Genomic DNA, 18,601 nt, shown 5'->3' with positions numbered 1-18,601 from the left:
ATCCTTTCATTGTTTTACCATTCCCTAACTTTCCCTGCATTTTCTTTCAAACCAAACATTTATTATATACCATTTGTATTTTATCTGTATGCGTATCAACCACCGGGGCTAGTCAGCATATCTGAAATGGGTTAGATGTAAGGGTGTCAATGGATTGGTTTTTTGGATAGATTGGATGGACCAACAAGACATATTGGATTGGATCAATTCGGTCTAAACTATTTATTAGATTGAATTGGACCTGATCCATCCGTAACAAATTTATATTGGATTAAGCCAATATCTGGTCCATTGATATAAGATAAGAATATGTGTATCAATGGACCGGGTTTGGGTTGAAACCAATCTAAATCAAAATGAATTTGAACATATTGAACGGTCCAGACATTGAATTGGACTGATCCAAATTGGTCCAAAACATTCATTGGATTGGATTGGACCTAGTCCATTTATAATGGACTCACATTGGACTGAATTGGATTGGACCAAATCTAGTCCGATTGACACCCCTAATTAGATGCTAGGTGTTGTCGGGAAGCTATGGTGTTTAGGGTTTTGGTTAATGACTGGTAGGCCTAGGATTGTTTTCACAATTTCTAGCTCACTTTGGACATAGTGTTATAAGAAAACAGATTTAAAAATCTGAGGTTTTGAGAATGGTGAACTGGAAATGGATATAGATCTTTCCTTTGTTCTCTTCCTCTAAAAGAACTAACATTTCCAAGCTTGGCTCGGAAATAAGAATGCCATAAGCTGGTTCAAAGTATCAAAATGGTGTGGATATACAATATATTTCTAGTGCACAATACTCTTTTTTTTTTTTTTCAATTTGTCATATGTACAAATAAATACAAATAATATTATCATTTAAACACATTAAAAAGTCCTAATAGAGCACATGGGTGACCCTGGAAATCAATACATATTGTACAATTGGGACTGATATATTGCCATATTTTGAACTACGGCTTTTAAGACGATAAGAGATAAAATTCATCCCTAAACATGTAAAAGACTGTTATCCAATGTTGTCCGTCCAAGCTCTCTGGGGTCTTGGAAGGGGTGGACCATGGTTTTTAAAACCGGATCAGACCGGACGGTTAAACTGGAAAAACTGGATTTCTTCCCCAAACTGTTGATTTTGGTCAGTGAACTGTTAAATTGGGGGGTTAATTATTCAAACGTTCGAAGACTGTTTTTTATTTTTTTAATTATTTTTATTTCTGTCAAAATGGACTAAGCATTTGATTCAAACGGTTGGACCTTTGACCCGGTAATCGGACCACTGACCGATTCGGTCACTGGGTTGGTTTTAAAAACCATAGGATGGACTTTCTTTTTTAAATTCAAGCTTGCATTGTCAAGCTTGTCATCCTAAAATTTTACCATTATTATACCACGGAGTGGTTCCTAAGTGGGAATTTCCAATGTGCATATCCAAAATTCAATTCTTTATACGGGGCCTTTAAAATTGAATGCTGTCATACCTAACGACTTAAATTTTTAGGTTGAACAGCATTAAGAATTAAGATGGTATTAGAGCCTATTTGAGTAAGTGGTTTAAGTATGTGTTTGGAATCGTGGGCATTTATTCGTTAAATATTTGTATTTGATTTATTTATAAAACAAAGAAAAATAATAATAAGTCCGTTTATTGACACTTAGGTGTCATTAGGCCCATATCTACAAAATCATGAATAAACGTTACCCGTTAGGAAAATCGTTAAATTGAAGCTTCCCCATAACGATAGGCATGCACATTAAATCAAGGCCTCTTTTTACAATTCTTTATGATTAGGGATTCGCATAATGGGAAAATACTGATATAATGCCTATATGACAGCATTTATTCAATAAATGCACACAATTTCAAACACCACATTAGTGTTTTATCCTGGTGACTTCCATTATAATTAATTAAATTTTATGGGCGAGAATAAAATATATGCTTTTATGTTGAACGGTTCCTTCCGACATCTACCATCATTTCATCTAAAATATTTCACGGTCAATACCTCGTTTATTACAAAAAAGTTTCACCTGATAAACTATGTCTATTCCATTTTGAAACTTGAAATAAACGCATCAATAAGAAAACCATTTTTTTTTTCCGAGTCTTAGTATATAGTTCTTTATAAGTGACCACCTTCTCTTATGTATTTCAAAAGAGAGAAAAAGAAAAATCAATAAGTAGAAAAGAACTGAGACATGAACTGTGTTCATGCTCAAATCCAGCATTGCCCGGGTTGTTGCGGCACCTATTATCTGCTGAGTGCTCTCTGCTGCCATGCAGGGTGACAGCGCCTCGGTGCTCGGGTCGGCTTGGTCCGGTTAGTTCGGTTAGTACGGCATAGTCCGGGTCATCCGCGTGGCAGCCTATTTCTTGGATTTTGTTCTCCTTATTCTTTGCCTGTGATTGCGAATGTTTGGTGCAGTTTTCTGTGCCCCTCACAAGTCACAACCCAACGGCTCTCGGCTCTCTTCTCTTGTTTATTATAACGCATAATAGACTGATGATCCGAATAATATTTTGGGATAATGACCAATCAGCCCATATAGTACACAGGGGAATGCATCCTAACTGTAAATTGATGTTAAATTCACGGACAGGATGTGGTTTATAGGGGGAGAGGGCTGGAACTTTCTGTAGCCACAGAGGCGTTTTAGTTTTCTGCATAAAGATAGGGGTTCGAGAAAATTTACCCCTACAGCTACAACTCTACAATGACGAAAATTGGAATATACTCCTCAGCCTAAGAACTTCTGCATTCAATGCTTTCCTTCTCACCCTCTGTGAGTGATTATTTGAGCTCAGCTCCATTCGTGTTTTAATTGATCTAACCTCTATCACTTTGCTTTTCTGAATTAGTTTCAACTCAAATGAATGTGGAGATGTTTAAACGGTACTCTTTCCTTCTACTCTTTCAACTGTTCGAAATAATTCCCAGATGATAATACGTGTTTGAGTGTTTTCCAGTTTTCCTCAATCCCATTACCTAAATTTCTAAGAACAAACTTCAAGATATATGTAATGCTGAAAGCCAGAAACATAAAGGAAATCATAAAGAAGCCATATTTCTCACATTCCTAAATGATGTCTCTCAAGCATTAAATAAATTTATATGAAAGAACAGCAAAGAAACCACTTCCTCTTCTCACAAGAAAACTGAAACACGAAAAATAAAAATAAAAAATAGTGTTGTTTCCAAATGGGGAACCATCCAATGAAATCTACGCGATTTCCTCGTAATCCAAGACACAAATCCCAACAAATAGGTTTGGGTTTTTCCTTGAGAGTAAGACAGGAAAAATATCTTAATTGCCTTGTGATGGTGAAATGATGTTTTGATAAGAACTCTACACTTCTACAGTGTTCTCTGTAGCGGGGGAAGAGGAGGTGGAATGGTGGATGCTGCTCTCATCGTTGACCACATTGTTGTAAGAATATGCTTGACACTCTCTTACACATTTGGGTTTTGGCCTATGGGATATGAGTAACATCTTTATGCTCGTCATGTCTTCTTAAATCTCCTTTATTTATTTAATTTTGTTTAGGTACATTCTTGAATTAAAATTCTCATTCAGGTAATCAATGGGAGTCGTAAATGGTTAAATTTGAACTATAAAAACTGGGAATTTTGTGTGGAAAAATATCTTTACTAGAACTTAAGCTTGCTTTAATTTTTCTTCTCTCTTTCATGATCAAACCGGCAATATACTCTTAATAGTGGGTATAGGCAAAGTGTTTAAACCAGATTTCACTACTTGACAAACATCATTCTGTTTTTCCTGAGAAATTATCTCATTTGGTTACCTTCTTCTGATTCTTGAGCTGTCAATAGTTGCTAGGTACAATCATAACCCATGAAGTTTCTATTGCCCAAATTCTAACTCAAATATTTACCCCCCTGATGACTAGAATTTAGAATCCCCTTCAGAGAAAAGTATAACTACTGGTCAAAACCATGGTTTTGAATTGGACTAGTTGACCCGGGAACCAGTCATGTGTCCAGTCAGGTTTTGGAACCCAAAACCGTCTGACCCGGGAACCGGTGGCCAAAGTGGTTGCATTTCTGGCCCGGTTTTCAAAACCATGGTCAAAATCCATGATTTTTTTTTTTTTTTTTACATTGATACTGGATTCCGTAGTATGTTTGGGATTTCAATTTGGGTTATGTATAAAGGTCCTGGTTCAGACAGGCTTATTCTCATGGTGGAGACTCTTTATTGTTATCTATAAGTCTCGTCATTTTGTATGATTGTTTGGTTTTATCTTTCTTTTCTTACACTGTATGAGTTCAAGCTAACTTGAAAGTTTATCATGAAAAAATAGAACTATCTAATTTCAATATAATATTAGGAAGATGCTGTTTTGCTTTCCCTCCTCCAGACTATCACTTTGACAATGCTAAACTTAACATTGCATTTCCTTGTACAGCTAAGCAGCAGCACCACTTTCTCCATACATGCTCTACTTTCTTTTAGAGGTGTTTATCAACACCAGATTCTCAGATTAGTTGTGTCACCTCTGTGTATTACAATATAAACTTCTTATCAATGGAGTGGAATAAAGAGCATACATCCATGTCTGCTACTCTGATTTTAAGTTGTGTATAATGCTGTCAATGCAAGGAGTATAACATAAAGAAACTCCAAACACCCAACACTCCATGCTTGTATGGTCCATTACAAATGAACCCCTCTCTCTCTCTCTCTCCCACCTTTTTTGGATTTTTTTTTTCTTTCTTTTATTTGTTTGTCACTTTCAGCCTATAGTGTAGTCTCATATGCAATCTTAATTATTGAAGAATATTGAAACAAAAGGCACCATAAGAGTAATTATATGGAAGTTTTGATCAAAATCAGCAGATTTGTTAACCAAAAACCTAAAAACCATTGGTTAAACTTCAGCTCATGTAAACAGAAAAACTTGTTTGCATTTCTAATATCAAAATTCTAGTTGTTTTCAGCTTAGCAGAGCTCAGAAGCTAGATATTTAAGTGCTTAATTGTACTAGAGTCCAAAAGCCATTTCACTACAAGGGACCACCTATTGAGTAAAGGTGAGGGTGTATATCCAGTGATTGATTGAATGATCTGTATTGATGCTGGTATAACATGAAGGAGCACATTATGTAGCTTTGCTTGTGTCTTTCATCTATGTGCTGATCCTTTACCCATTGTTTAGATTTGGTGAGATCATCATAAATTTTTCACTTTAATTATATGACTGTATTACATGCAAAAGTTATGCCATTACTGTCATTTCAGGGTATATACATAGGCATCTGATTAATGGTTTGACATAAATGTCCCAACATATTGTCAAGGAAACAAATGCCAAAGACAGAAAAGCATTTTGTGGCATTGCTATTGTTTTACTCCTGATGTCTGCTTCTCTTTTGGCAGAACATGTATTGTGGGGAAAGTGTGAAAAAGCCAAGCTTACACAATTTCAGATGTAATTCATCATTAAGTGGAAAATATGAACCCAGAGGGAAGGGGCTTAATGTACAGTCAACTGGGAGAGTGGGCTGAGGGAATGACTAAGCCACGTACTATTACCACCCACTGTCCATTCTCCTCCTTTAACCATAAAATTTGTACTTCCATTCTTTTTGTTGGGGATTGGGGGTGAGGGAATGTTTGGAGATAAAATTTGTGAATGAATGAAGGTTAAGCGTTCTGTTCATACTCTATATCTGTCACTACAAAACCATCCAACTTCTCGAGTACTTGAATACATCTCATGGGAAGGTCAGATTGCTGGAGAACTATGTATACCCTAATCAGGACTAAGCAGTTGGCTAACAAGTATCAGCTGAGATTCCATTAAGTAGGTACTTTCCTTCGACTTCCTGAACCACCATTGATTCTCATGATTGTGATTTCGAAGATCAGAGTATGGTGATTCTGCTGAACAATTGTTGAAAATGACCAAAATGACTGGTATTGGCATTTTGATGCACTATTTACAGAGGTTCACCAAACACAAAATTCTTTATCAGTGTGATTGCACCAGATTAAAGGAAAGCAGTGAGCACTGAGCACACTGTTATGAGAAGCTTTAATTTTCTAATGTAGGAGTTATTTTTTTCTTTAATTTGGTGAACCTCTGGAAAGTGTGCATCAAAATGCCAATACCAGTGATCAAAACACAATTTATCTTCAATATAACAGGCTTCCACCCTGCAAATGTATACCATCAAACCAGGTTGTGATTGGGTGACGTGAGCTAACCCTTTTCTTAATACTCAGACCATGAGCCGATCTCTGGAGGCTACCCCAGCTCATTTTTTCGACTAAGAGCCGGTTCAAATCATAGATGGAAGGGTGGATCCTTTGGGCTTTGGATCTGGTACATTTTTATACTTTGGCAGACGGATACGACTCCTAGGCTTCCGAGCTCCCCAAAGGACGACGCATACGACTCCTAGGCTGAAACGCAACTCCAAAAAGGCTTGAAAAAACAGAACATTTACCCGACTGATTATATATATGTTCATGTTCATGTTCATCATTCATCATTCATCATTCATCAGTGGAGTACTTGGGAGGACACCAGCGGAAATGAACTGTTGTGTCGCACTCTTGCACTCTCGCTTAGTTGGACATATTTTGAGCTTCGCGCATTGCGTAGGGATTCGTGCAAGTTGGAAGGAGGATGGGCTTGAGTTTGTTCAGCTGAGCCCGAGGTAAGCCAAGCCTCTGAGTTGGTGGATCTTGTTTCGTGGGTAGAGTGAAATAGTGAATCGAAAACCAGAAGTAGGTTATAGGTTACTGTGTCACTCGCTGAGCATTGTAACAGCTTATGAGACAAGTGGCAAGTTAGTGGACCTCGTCTGTAGGTTAGCCACGTTGCACCTTGTTGTTCAGAAGTAAACCCATGTGCCAGTCATCAAATTTAGTTAAGTTGAGCCCTCCGGATCCGACTTTGGATTTCCTCCTAAACAATAATAAAAGCTGCAATCAGTAGCAATAATAATAATAAACAAAAGGAGACAAGCATAACCTACTCTGCACATCGAATGTGATTTTCTTTTTTTTTTTTGATTGGCTTCAACAAGGTGGTAATGATGGGATGAATGGTAGTCTGAGGTGGCTAAATTGTTGGCACGTGGCAATCGTACAGGTACAGAGTGGATGAAGCACAGAGCACAGTAAGAGAGAGGGAAAGGAATTGAGTATTTGCCTATTTGGTATTCGCTCACATCGCAATTTGCCTCCTCCTGGTGAGTCCTGCCCCAAGTGTAAAAGTAAATTCTAAAAACCGATCATATGGATGATCCTAGTGGCCAGTGGGATGTGGGAGCCCTGGCCATCTGTGTCGTATTCGTTTGGACATTGGGACACGAAAAAAAGAGTAGGTCCTTCTTCCTTATCCTCCCGTCCTGATGTGAACGTGTTGCTCCTCCCCATCTCCCATCTCCCATCTCCATGCACTGCACTCAACCACCCTACTCACTTGATGTTAGGGTATCCCCATCTCCCATCGAATCCATTCCCCCAAAAATATTACATTATTTTAATCAAATAAATTTTTGGGAAATTGGATTCATCCACAATTGGAATTGGAATTTGGAAAAGAAGAGGAAGAAGCCCCGATCGAGCGCCTGCTCCCCCCTCCTCCCTTGCCTTGGGCGGTTAAAAACTAAAAAGCACCGGAAGCATATTTTATTATCATGCGCCACCATTTGACACAGCGATCCACATGCATCTTGCCTTCCTGGTTCACGTGCATGCATGTGACACCTCCTCAGTCCCCCCACACACACCCTCATGACTCATGAATCTTCCCATCTTCCCCCAACCCAAAAAATGCTTTGTGAGTTGTGATATATACATACAAGATAAGTGCTACAGTGCTACCGCACCTCTACTCCTCTCATACTGTCTTCTCATCTGAATCCAACATAACTCCTCTACCCCAATTAATTAATTTAATTACTCTCTCAGTTTATCAAATCAAAGCCTTTCTATTCTTGTCTCCGTTCTTCCAAACCTCCACAACCCTGTCAAATCTTGGTCTTCTTTCACACTCCCAGCCCCAGGGGACAAAGAAAAGAAAGCTTTAAAAATATTAGATTCTGATCCAATGGTCAGATGCAATTTGACTGCGGTCGACGATTTATACAAATCCCACTCGCGCAATAGTTTCTTGGACCAGCGGCGTCCATCCGCTCTCTATAGTATTGAGTCAATCAGTCACGACTCACGACCGCAGCAGAGCCTGAGCTTAAACCGGGAGTTGAAAAGAAAGATTTCGTTTCGGACCAAACTCCAAAATAGACCCTACAGTACTCGTCGTAGTAGTACAGTCTACGGTACTTAGGGCTTGAACTTTTTATTACTTAATGATAATTGTTTTTTCGGTAAGAATTATTGTTGTTTTTTTCTAATTAATTATTACTATTAATACGACAGACAAAATACCTCTTTTTATCTAATAGATAAGAGAGAAATAATACGTATAGTTCTTTTTCTTTTTTAGTAAAAAGAAATTAGTTAATTAATTAATATCCGAGGTAAAGAAAAGAAAAGGCGCTCTCTTCGGCCTTCGGTCTTGAGTCTTCTCAGGAGTTGTCTCTGTCTCTCTGTCTCTCTCTCGCTTTGCTGCTGGTGACTGGGTGTAGACTATAGAAGAACAAGGAAGAACCGAAGAGAAAGGGAAAAAATAAACGAGAGAATAAAAAGAAAAAGAAAATCACAAGGAAGAGAGAAGAGAGAATATCCAAGAAGATAAAGACGGATTGATTTGCATTGCATTTGCTACTGCTTTGATTTGCTTGCTGGTGCCTGCTGGAGTTGGACTCGTTTCGTCTAATCTCTCCAAGACGAGTGACGACGAAATAACAGAAATTCGGTAGAGTTCTCTTCTCTCAGCTCCAGTACTGCCCCCTTCTCCTGTTTGGATCCGATCTATTAAGCCCTTTTCTGAAAAGTAAAAAAAGAGAAAAAAAATCTCTCTCTCTTTTCAGCTCTGAAGCGTCTCATTTTACTTTCCAGCCATGAAAGATCGCCCCCTCTGCATTCTGAGATCTATTCTCTGATCAGTGATCAGGTAATCGATTCTTTCTTTTTTCTTTTTTCTTCCCATTTGTGTACTTCTTATTCTCTTTGAATCTCTTTCAGCAATAGCTTGGCAGACTACAATGGAAATCCGGGTGTTTTATTTTTAATTTTCGTTCGACTGCGTAAATTGATTAAATCTTGCCCTTTTCTCCTTTGGCGGGAGATATTTATTTCCATAATCCTTAGGAATCCAATTTCACTGTCTGGGATAATAATGGTGGTATCGGTAACGCGTGTGTGCAGATTTGGAAATTTTGATTTTGAGGAAAAAAGAGAGAATCTTTGAATCGCTTTGTCTGAATTATCCTTCTTGCTTGATCTTGTACGGCAGAATCCCTGTCTTGATTCGTTTACTTGAGAGGACGATTTGAGTTGAGTATCGTGTCATTGATGGCTACAGCTCCAGAGCTACATACCGCTTCCTCCCAAAAACCTATGGTTGAAGAGTTGAGTTGCAGCGCGTCAGCTTCGACGCCAAATTGCTCCAAAGAATTCCTGCCCGATGCAATTCGTGCTTCCTCCAAAGCTCATGATTCTGCTTCCGTTCCAGGTTCTAACTCTTCCCCCGTCTCAGCAAATCCTCGTTCTTTTCAACCACCGCCACGGTCTTCTCCAAAACAATCGAGTAATGGAGTCTCGTCCACTTCATATGTGACCGCACCGGATCACGATACCAAGACTACTAACTATCCAGCAGCTCCTGCTATGCATCAGAAGCATTCCCACAAGACAATCCAAGACCATTTGCAGAAGGAAGAAGTACCCAGTTCCTTGAAAAAATCTCATAAATCGAACAGAGGGCAACCTTTACCGGTGGACATAAAGGATAGCAAGATGGCTGGAGCAACCACTCAGGAGGAGGTTCTAACAGAAACGAATCCGGAGCCGGAACCTTGCATTAAAAATCACATAGATGATTCAAAGACTCCTAAGTCAACTTGCTTGCCGAAGCAAGAAGGCTTTGTTTCGGATCCTTGTGAAGATCCAGATAACAGCTCATTAGCACCACACTCGGGCATCAACCGTTATCCTAGTCCTGATAACAATTTCTGCACTGAGGCCCAATACATAGAAGCTAAGGAGAGCTTTGCTGCCACAGATGTTAGTGACCGTGTCAGCAGTGTGGAAAAATCTGGTGGAAGTGCCAAAGCTAGCAACTCCTGTGATTTTGTAGAGAGCAGGAAAACTAGTATCTGCAGAGGAAGCACTGGCAGTGATGTTAGTGATGAGAGTAGTTCAAGTAGCATGAGCAGTGCTGTATACAAACCCCACAAAGGGAATGATAGAAGATGGGAGGCAATTCAAGCTGTTCGTTCTCGTGATGGGGTGTTGGGATTGAATCACTTCAGGCTCTTGAGGAGGTTGGGCTGTGGAGATATAGGTAGTGTTTACCTATCTGAGTTAACTGGGACTAGAAGCTTATTTGCCATGAAGGTCATGGACAAAGCAGCTCTAGCAAGTCGGAAAAAGCTTCTGAGGGCTCAGACAGAAAGAGAGATTTTGCAGTCTCTGGATCATCCGTTCCTGCCTACTTTGTATACACACTTCGAGACAGAGAAGTTCTCTTGCCTAGTCATGGAGTTTTGCCCAGGAGGAGACCTGCATGCACTCCGTCAACGACAACCAGGAAAGTATTTTCCTGAGCATGCAGCTCGGTATAATCCTAATCCTGTTCTTATTTCCTTTGGTTCTTTTCTTATAGCTGATGGCATATGAAAACTTATTAAACTGAGCAAGTAGCCAATGCTTTAAGGTAAAGAAGATGTACAAAAGGAACATGTATTTCTAACTAAAATTTGAACAATCTAATAATCTATATAATGTTTTTTTAGCATTGGTGAACTTTCCTCTGCATAAATCCACAGGATGGCATACGAAAAATGACTTCCTGCCGTTAAACCTTTGAGAAGCAAAATACCGATATAATATAAGTTGACCATGCAAATGCATGTCTACAATCACTTAGAAATATGCGCTTTTGTCTATTCAGATGATAGAAGATATTTAAATCTTGTCATGATCCCGAACCTAAGCCACTGTACAGAGCTAGCATGGTCAATAAGTACCTTTAATTATTTCCGAAATGATTTTTTGCCTGGATCACTTGTGATTTTCTTTGTAAATCATAACCAGGATCTTTTTAATTTCATTTTATCATCATTAGGGTCATTTATAATTGATGAACCCTACCATTGTTCCAGCTTTTAACACAAAGAAGATGACTCTGTTCTTCCTTCACCACCACGAACAATGGCCTCCGAACTCCCTTTGAAATCTACCAAGTTACTTTAAAGATAGTTAGAATAAGTAAGCACATCATATCATCTCTCTTCCACATGCCTGGAATTCTTCCCTTTGCTCAGTTCCTGGCATTCTTTAGTTTTCTTATTTAATTCATTAACTATCTTTCAATTGCTTTCCACATTTCAGTGCTTCTCTGGGCATTAACCTATGCAATTTGTAAAAGACACATCTATCCACTCCACTTTGCACACAGGATTAAACTGGAGAAACATTTTTGTTGCCAATCTTCTCTGTATTCCTATTATCATTTGGAAGCTCACTGCTTCTTCCCAGTCCCTCTTCCTCCTTTGTTCTTGAATTAGAACTACGTTTTCTAAATACCCATTCCCACCCCAAAAGAAAATTGTGAACAAGTGAAATAATTTGAACCTGGTTTTAGATTGTAATAAGTTACAACTATTCCATATGGGCAAAATTCATGTATATTTAGAAAGGCCGTTATCCAATGTTGATCCCAGCTATGTGGGGTCGTATATTTTTAATGACTAACAGAAACTGATTCATTAATATTAAGGAAAGATGTACAAAGAGGATATGTGGGGTCTTGGGAGGGGTAGACTGGGTATGGACCTAACTTTTCCCCCCACAAAGTGGCTGCTCTCAGAATTGAGCCCATGTTCTCATGCTTGTCACCCTGAGATTTTGTTATTACACCGAGCAATGCCCCCTATAGTATGCATTTGGTAGGTGTTATAGACATGCCATATTCTCAAACTTTATATCATGTACAACTTATTTGTATCAATATAGATGCTCTCAAACTTGAACCCATATTCTCATGCTTGTCAGCCTGAGATTGTACCATTACACCAAGTTATGTCCCCTATGGTATGCATATGGTAGGTGTTACAGACATGTCTTGATGCACTGCACACTACATTTCAACCTCATATCATGTATACAACTTATTTGTATCAATTTGGTGATTGTGGAGTGTGGATGCTTTTTACAAGTGGATTAAAAGTTTATTGGCTTTAGTTTCATTGAATCAACTTTTGCAATCATGGTGCAGGTTTTATGTAGCAGAGGTTCTCCTTGCTTTGGAGTACCTACACATGCTTGGGATCATTTATAGAGACCTTAAACCAGAGAATGTTTTAGTGAGGGAAGATGGCCATATAATGCTTTCAGATTTCGATCTCTCTCTAAGATGTGCAGTCTGTCCAACATTGGTGAGGTCCACAAACACAAACATGGACTCAGCAAAGAACTCTGGCTACTGTGTTCAGCCTTCTTGCATCGAGCCAACTTGCATGATCCAGCCATCTTGCATACAACCAACATGTTTTGCACCACGTTTCTTGTCAAGAAAACCCAAGAAAGAAAAGAAATCAAAACCAAAAAATGAAGTTTATAATCAGGTATCTCCGCTTCCAGAGCTCATTGCAGAACCTACAAATGCTCGGTCAATGTCTTTTGTGGGTACCCATGAGTATTTGGCCCCTGAAATCATCAAAGGTGAAGGCCATGGCAGTGCTGTAGATTGGTGGACATTTGGTATCTTTCTCTATGAGCTTTTGTTTGGGAAGACTCCATTCAAAGGTTCAGGAAACCGTGCTACTCTCTTCAATGTGGTAGGGCAGCCCCTAAGATTTCCTGAATCACCTACTGTGAGTTTTGCTGCAAGAGACTTGATCAGAGGTTTACTTGTGAAAGAGCCACAACATCGCCTTGCATATAGGCGTGGGGCCACTGAAGTTAAGCAGCATCCATTCTTTCAAAGTGTCAATTGGGCACTTATCCGGTGTGCCAGTCCACCTGATGTGCCAAAGCCTTTTGTAATAGACTTCCCAACAAGAACAGAAGTGCCAAAGGCACCAACAAATGAGAAGATGCCAGGAGTAGATGTGAAGCCTTCAGGTAATTATTTAGAGATTGATTTCTTTTGATTCTTGTAAGTTGCACCAGTTTGATGGTAAGATATTGTGATTGAATGGTTCTTTTCCATGGCAAGGAGATCAGAAGTTGTAGCTGCTCTCAGTTGCACATGTAACTACTCTTTATTTGCATTAAGCATGATAAGTCCTGCAAAAACGAGTAAAGAAGTTACTTTTCTTTCTTCTGCCAACCCCTATCCACAGCTAACGTAAATGATTTCTGGTAGCCCATTGCACATGTCTTGTTTTTAGCAGAGCCAGAGTCATTGTAGAAATGTTTTGCATGGTCATACAGAAAAATGAAGCCAACTACTGAAATTCCTCAACTATTTGGAGATGTTGGAGTGCATGCTGTGGGAGAGCTTTGGGTAACATTTGGTAATCATCTAATGGTGGTACTCCTCAATTCTAACAGATCAATATTGAGTGTCATCATTCTGCTGGTATTAGGTCCACTGTTTCTCTTAACCAAAGAACTGCACTTTCTGGACCTATGCTTGCTGGATCTTAAATTTATAGTTAGAATGACTGCATGTTTTTCTCTCTGTTACTCGTAGGAACCTGTAGGTAGTATTTTTCGGCAGGCTGTAGTTATGAGTTTGAGCAGTCTCACATATCTACTGTGGCACTGTCTAGATGCTAGCATTTCATACCATACCTTAACAATCTAGAGGCGCCAAAAAAAAATCTAGAAGCAAAGTATAACTTGTGATTCATGCTCTTCAAGATTATTACTTATTTATTTAGGATCTAGATCATTATTCGGATGAGTCTTGTAAATTTTACATGCGTCTTAAGATAAAGGTTCTGCAAATAATTTAAGAGGTAACCCCTACCAGCATTGTGCAATGGTTCACTCTCATCGGTTCAGTGGATTAGTTCTGGTTTTGTATCCTCCCAAGGCTTTTTTTTTGGGTACAGGTTAAGCACTGAAACCAAAATGGTAGAGACCTTGCAACTCTTGTTGGATGTTTGTTGCTTTTTGGTATGGCCTGAAGCTCCATTAAGAACATCTAGTAGAGTTGCACATCTCATAGATCGACATTATCTTCTTTGGAGTAGGTCTGCATGAAGGGATGCTATTGCATGCTACATTAGATAATTACAAATAATGTCTCCTTTGCGTTCTTCCAGTTTATACTGGATACTGCAAGAATAAGGGAAGGATGCTATTAGGTCTCCGTCTTGGCAACCATGGTGAGTTAAGGGTTAGATTTTAGCCCAATGGGTGCTTTGTTGCCACTAACCAGTGCTTGATAATTTGGGTGCAAGAAAATATGGTTAAAGTTAAATTAATTTCAATACTTAAATAGGTGGTCAGGTTCACTTGTCCCATTTACAAACAAGCACAAAAATTGATCGAGAGTTCATAATTGACGAAGGGTTTCTGCTGTGTTCCGTGAACTACTGTTACATTTCGTTTTCTTCAATAATTTATTCACCAACTTTTGTTAAAGCAAGACACCAAGGTAAATGCGTTATTTAAAAAATCCTTGAGAACTTGCTAGTTATTATTCATTCGGACGTTAGATCAGTAAGTCAGTTTCGTGCTTTCCTTCCAAAGGGAGTCACAATAGTGCACCCAGTCCTTGTGGAGTTGACTAATTCAGTGAACACTCGCTTGCATGCAAGCATGTATACTCTTCCCATTTTTTCGAAACTTTCAGGTACCTTGCCAGTTGCCACGAAGCATTTTCCTTATACAACCATTATAGGTTTTTTAGTCTTGCAGATATAGACCATGGTTTCAGATATTTTAAGACCAATAGAGAGCCAGAGAAACATATGATATCCCTCAATTAGACTTTGCTGAAAAGCACACGCATTCAAAGAAGCTCCTTTCTGCATTTCGCGTAATTTCTGGTTTCTGTCGACTTGATGGTGGAGAAGATTGCATTTCCATTATTCGTTGTCGTACAACCTTTCTACCACCAAAAACAATGTTGACCTCACAAAATTCAGGAGCATTTTTCTGGACAAATTCACTTTTCCCCAATCCCTTCCTCGACCGCCTGCAAAGATAACTCAACTCTTCAGCCACGAGGTTCGACAGATTTACAAGCTAAACAAAAAACTATTCATGGCTGGACAGGACCAGGGAAGATTACCTGGGATACCTCTCTGGGGAATGTAAGAATAACTGAATTGTTTTTTTTTTTTTTCTTTTTTTGTCATATAAAGACTAGGGTGGGGGTGGGTAGTGGACTCTGTTCCCAAGAACTGTGTGACAATTCCCAATGGGGCAGGGGATCTGTGAAGCCGTGCTGTTTGACCCTTTTCAATATGCATATATGGGGAGCATGTTTGCTGGTTGAGTTGTATAGCGAGCTTCCCTAAGCAATTCAGGAACTTCCACTTGGCAAAAATTTGGGGCTTTAATTGAAAGAGAGTCGGATTAAAGATTAAGGGATATAATTAGTTGGACAAAACTTTACCTCTAATATAAGGTTGGTTATAGGTCTATAGGAGTAATGTGGACTGTGTTGTTGTAAACGTGACTAGTAACTAGGTCTCCCATCTGATAGAGTAGACAACCCGGATCGATAATATAATTCCCCATTGTAGCAGAAACCAGAAAGAGGTATCGTATTCCAAGTTCTGACCTTTTTCCTTACGTATCCATTTTTTATGTAGTTTTACTTTAGCCCTTTGCTTGGTTAGAAGAGAGTAAAGGCAAGAATAAAAATGACCAGGGTTACCTAGAGGAAGGGGTTCGCTTTGTTCCCATGACAAGGTTGGTAATGTTAAGAACAGGAATGAGTTCCAGAATTGCTTTGGCTGTGTGATCGCTTTCAATAAGCATTGTGTCTACAGCTACCTGACACAAGAAAACGTAAGCATCAATCTTATTAAGATGTGGCAGTTCCAAGGCGCACCCATATGAATAAAAAATACAGCGCAAAACATTCCTTCACCTTCGCATCACGGCACAAGCGAATGTATTTCTGCAAGAGGTACTCCCTCCTGGTGTTCTCCACCTGGATGTACTCCTTCACATGTTCTTGGCTCATTTGACTCTTTGCTACTCTCCCAACTACACCCACACCACAAAAAGGAAAAAAAAAAAAAGAAAAACCCAACCACATTTATGAGTCAGGAGTTTTAAGAGGGAAGATAATGTCAAAGAGATGTATAAAAAGTCTGTGTGACCAATAAAACACAAATACTCCCTACTGACTGCTTTATTTTCAGACAGTACTTGTGACAAGTAGTGCACAATCACTTGGAGTTGGATGAACTATGACCTGATCAGAGATCTAAAATTTGAGAGTGTCTATAAAATTAAAGAGAACATAGGTATGCCAAGCCTGTCTAGTGCGTGCGTCTAATATATACTTAATTGGTGAACCATGTTGAATGTTATTTATGTAAACAAAAACACACAAGGCAATCGGTTCCTTTATTCTTACTCCTTTGGTCTGATAGATATAGCACCGAGTACCTGATCACCTGTCACCACTAGATTAGTTGGGGTTGGAATAATTCTTTAAGTGCACCTTGATTTCTTAAACCTTGCAATTTCAATGGTTATCCCCAGACCTGTTTAAGTCCAGCCGGGTTTCTTTGGGGAGTGGCCAGTGGGCACTTCCTCAACCCAGTCTGACTGGTTAATTAATTTCTAAGAGAATCAAAGAAGAAAGACTAGGCTAACTCACCCATATCCTTCCTGGATTAATTAGGCAGCTTGAGATATAAAGACAATCAACTATGTTTTATGGCCACACTGAGCTCCAAAAACTCATTTACCACACAGAGTACTACTAGTCCTCCCAGTTAAGCTCCTCCAACAAGTGATGATCAGTGTGATCTCTGGACTAGACGTAGCCAGATGTAATCGTTATATACATATATTATAGAAATTGCTCCTTCGCATCCGAGAAACAACATTTGAAGCAAAAAAAAAAAAAAAAAAGTAGAGATACAAAGGGCTGAGTTTAATTATGTTACCAGGAGTAGGGATGTAATTGATGGGAGGGAAGACATGGATGAGATACAAGCGAGCTCCTTGAGATACAACATGATCGAGAGCCCATTTCAGAACATCCAAGTCGTTTTTTCCGACAGCCACGTAAACGTCGCGAGATCCTTCATTTCTGCTGCCTGCAGTTACTATAATCTCACTGCCTTCTCCTAGCTCTACTATTTCAGGAGATCGCTCCTCCTCCTCCGACGGTGACATAATATTCTCTTCCTCCATCTCTTATCGCTTTCTCGTCGCATTTATCAGAGCAAGGGAGACGGGGCGAGCAAGGAAGTTATATGGGTTTGGCAGTTTATAGGGGGTCCAGTACTGTGGTAAAAGGGAAAAGAGATTCTCTTTAATTTTGTCAAGGTCTGTAGGCGCTTGGATCACTGACTACGCCCACCCCACTCTCCATTCTCCAAGCTCCAACGTGCTTTTGTTCTCTCTGCAATTCAACTCTCCTTCTAAGCCCCCATTACACAGATTAGAACAAAAACAATTTGAAACTTGCTTCCTCCCAAAATTAACATATGGTTTTAGCGGTCCAGGTCCAAGCTAAATGATTCATACTCATCATCAGTGCGTAAACCCACTTCATTCATGCACATGGGTGAAGGATTATTTAATCACTGATACATATCTCCTTCTTTCTAGGCAAATATGGTGCATTAATTGCATTGTGCAGCTAAAAGTGTGAATCAGTGATAGATATACTTTGTAGAATATAATGAATAAGATCATATGACATTTTTAATGTGATTGGTTTAAATCTTAATTTAGCATACCCTAAATATTGTTGAATTCACCTAGTTAGACTCTTCTTTTATTTTTTGAGGTTTTAACTAGGTCAACACACAAGAATGCTTATGGTCCTTGGAGTCTTGAGACAAAAAGGCCAGCGGGTTGAAAATGATTGAAATGGCGGCCTTTGGTTGGTCATGTATGCTTTTGCCTTTTCAACTACTTCGCAAAATGGGGTGGTGGCCCTCTGAAAGCACTATTTGCTTTCCTACTTATTGAGACGTGTCACTTGATTCTTTCATTTTCCTTTCTCTTTCAACAGAAGACCAACTAAGTTTTAGCCATGCCGATAAAATTTTGGGAAGGGTTTAACTTCCTCCCTTACTCATTTACGCATGCTCCAAAGTAAGTTGCAGGGTGGAAATGATGCAAATAAAGTGTAAATACAAATATAATATGCAGAGTACATTTTGATTTATACAGATGCAAAGTTAGGTTAATTTTGCATGGAAAAAATTTACTTTCTTATCAAACGATTTTTAGTTGTAATGGATGCAAATGCAAAACCCAATATAGAAATATACTTTTACACAAATGCTTTCTTGCCAAACGCCAACAAAACTGAACTAGAGTGCATATTTGCA

General features: G+C 39.1%; 2 protein-coding genes and 1 long non-coding RNA gene across 6 annotated transcripts; 2 read left to right on the top strand and 1 right to left on the bottom strand.

Moving 5' to 3' along the window:
- The first annotated feature begins 2,183 nt into the window (after nt 1-2,183).
- On the top strand, nt 2,184-4,579 carry LOC104593093 (uncharacterized). The gene is made up of 3 exons (XR_016084070.1): nt 2,184-2,903; nt 3,372-3,438; nt 4,439-4,579. It is a non-coding gene; the product is annotated as an uncharacterized LOC104593093 (long non-coding RNA).
- Nucleotides 4,580-8,539: 3,960 nt separating this feature from the next.
- Nucleotides 8,540-13,443, top strand: LOC104593092 (serine/threonine-protein kinase D6PKL1-like). 4 transcript variants are annotated; one of them, XM_010252776.3, is made up of 4 exons: nt 8,540-8,862; nt 8,978-9,060; nt 9,403-10,726; nt 12,388-13,443. In XM_010252776.3, the coding sequence occupies exons 3-4, from the start codon at nt 9,462-9,464 to the stop codon at nt 13,262-13,264; spliced, it is 2,142 nt and encodes a 713-aa protein (XP_010251078.2). In that variant the 5' UTR covers nt 8,540-8,862; nt 8,978-9,060; nt 9,403-9,461; the 3' UTR covers nt 13,265-13,443. The 4 variants fall into 4 exon arrangements, with proteins under 4 accessions (XP_010251078.2, XP_088757399.1, XP_010251076.2 ...); XM_088901273.1 differs by having other exon boundaries at nt 9,315-10,726; XM_010252774.3 differs by having other exon boundaries at nt 8,540-9,060.
- A 1,430-nt stretch (nt 13,444-14,873) lies between these two features.
- Nucleotides 14,874-17,761, bottom strand: LOC104593091 (U-box domain-containing protein 36-like). The gene is made up of 4 exons (XM_010252773.2): nt 17,201-17,761; nt 16,168-16,286; nt 15,952-16,070; nt 14,874-15,264 (listed from the first exon to the last, which is right to left on the bottom strand). Exons 1-4 carry the CDS (start codon nt 17,448-17,450, stop codon nt 15,048-15,050), a joined length of 705 nt encoding a protein of 234 aa, XP_010251075.1. The 5' UTR covers nt 17,451-17,761; the 3' UTR covers nt 14,874-15,047.
- Between the last annotated feature and the right edge of the window lie 840 nt (nt 17,762-18,601).

The sequence above is a fragment of the Nelumbo nucifera genome, chromosome 3 (assembly GCF_055504915.1).
Source record: "Nelumbo nucifera cultivar China Antique chromosome 3, China Antique-T2T, whole genome shotgun sequence".
Taxonomy (NCBI): domain Eukaryota; kingdom Viridiplantae; phylum Streptophyta; class Magnoliopsida; order Proteales; family Nelumbonaceae; genus Nelumbo; species Nelumbo nucifera.
The sequence above is the reverse complement of the archived record's forward strand: the minus strand, read 5'-3'. Positions and strand labels throughout refer to the sequence as shown.

What these genes read in the sequence shown, in the direction of transcription:
- LOC104593092 (XM_010252776.3), top strand. Translation starts at nt 9,462, where the DNA reads ATGGCTACAGCTCCAGAGCTACATACCGCTTCCTCCCAAAAACCTATG. An exon ending in TTTCCTGAGCATGCAGCTCG is followed by an intron (nt 10,727 to 12,387) that starts GTATAATCCTAA and finishes ATCATGGTGCAG; the next exon opens with GTTTTATGTAGCAGAGGTTC.
- LOC104593091 (XM_010252773.2), bottom strand. Translation starts at nt 17,450, where the DNA reads ATGGAGGAAGAGAATATTATGTCACCGTCGGAGGAGGAGGAGCGATCT. An exon ending in CAATTACATCCCTACTCCTG is followed by an intron (nt 16,287 to 17,200) that starts GTAACATAATTA and finishes GTGTGGGTGTAG; the next exon opens with TTGGGAGAGTAGCAAAGAGT. An exon ending in GCTTGTGCCGTGATGCGAAG is followed by an intron (nt 16,071 to 16,167) that starts GTGAAGGAATGT and finishes TTCTTGTGTCAG; the next exon opens with GTAGCTGTAGACACAATGCT.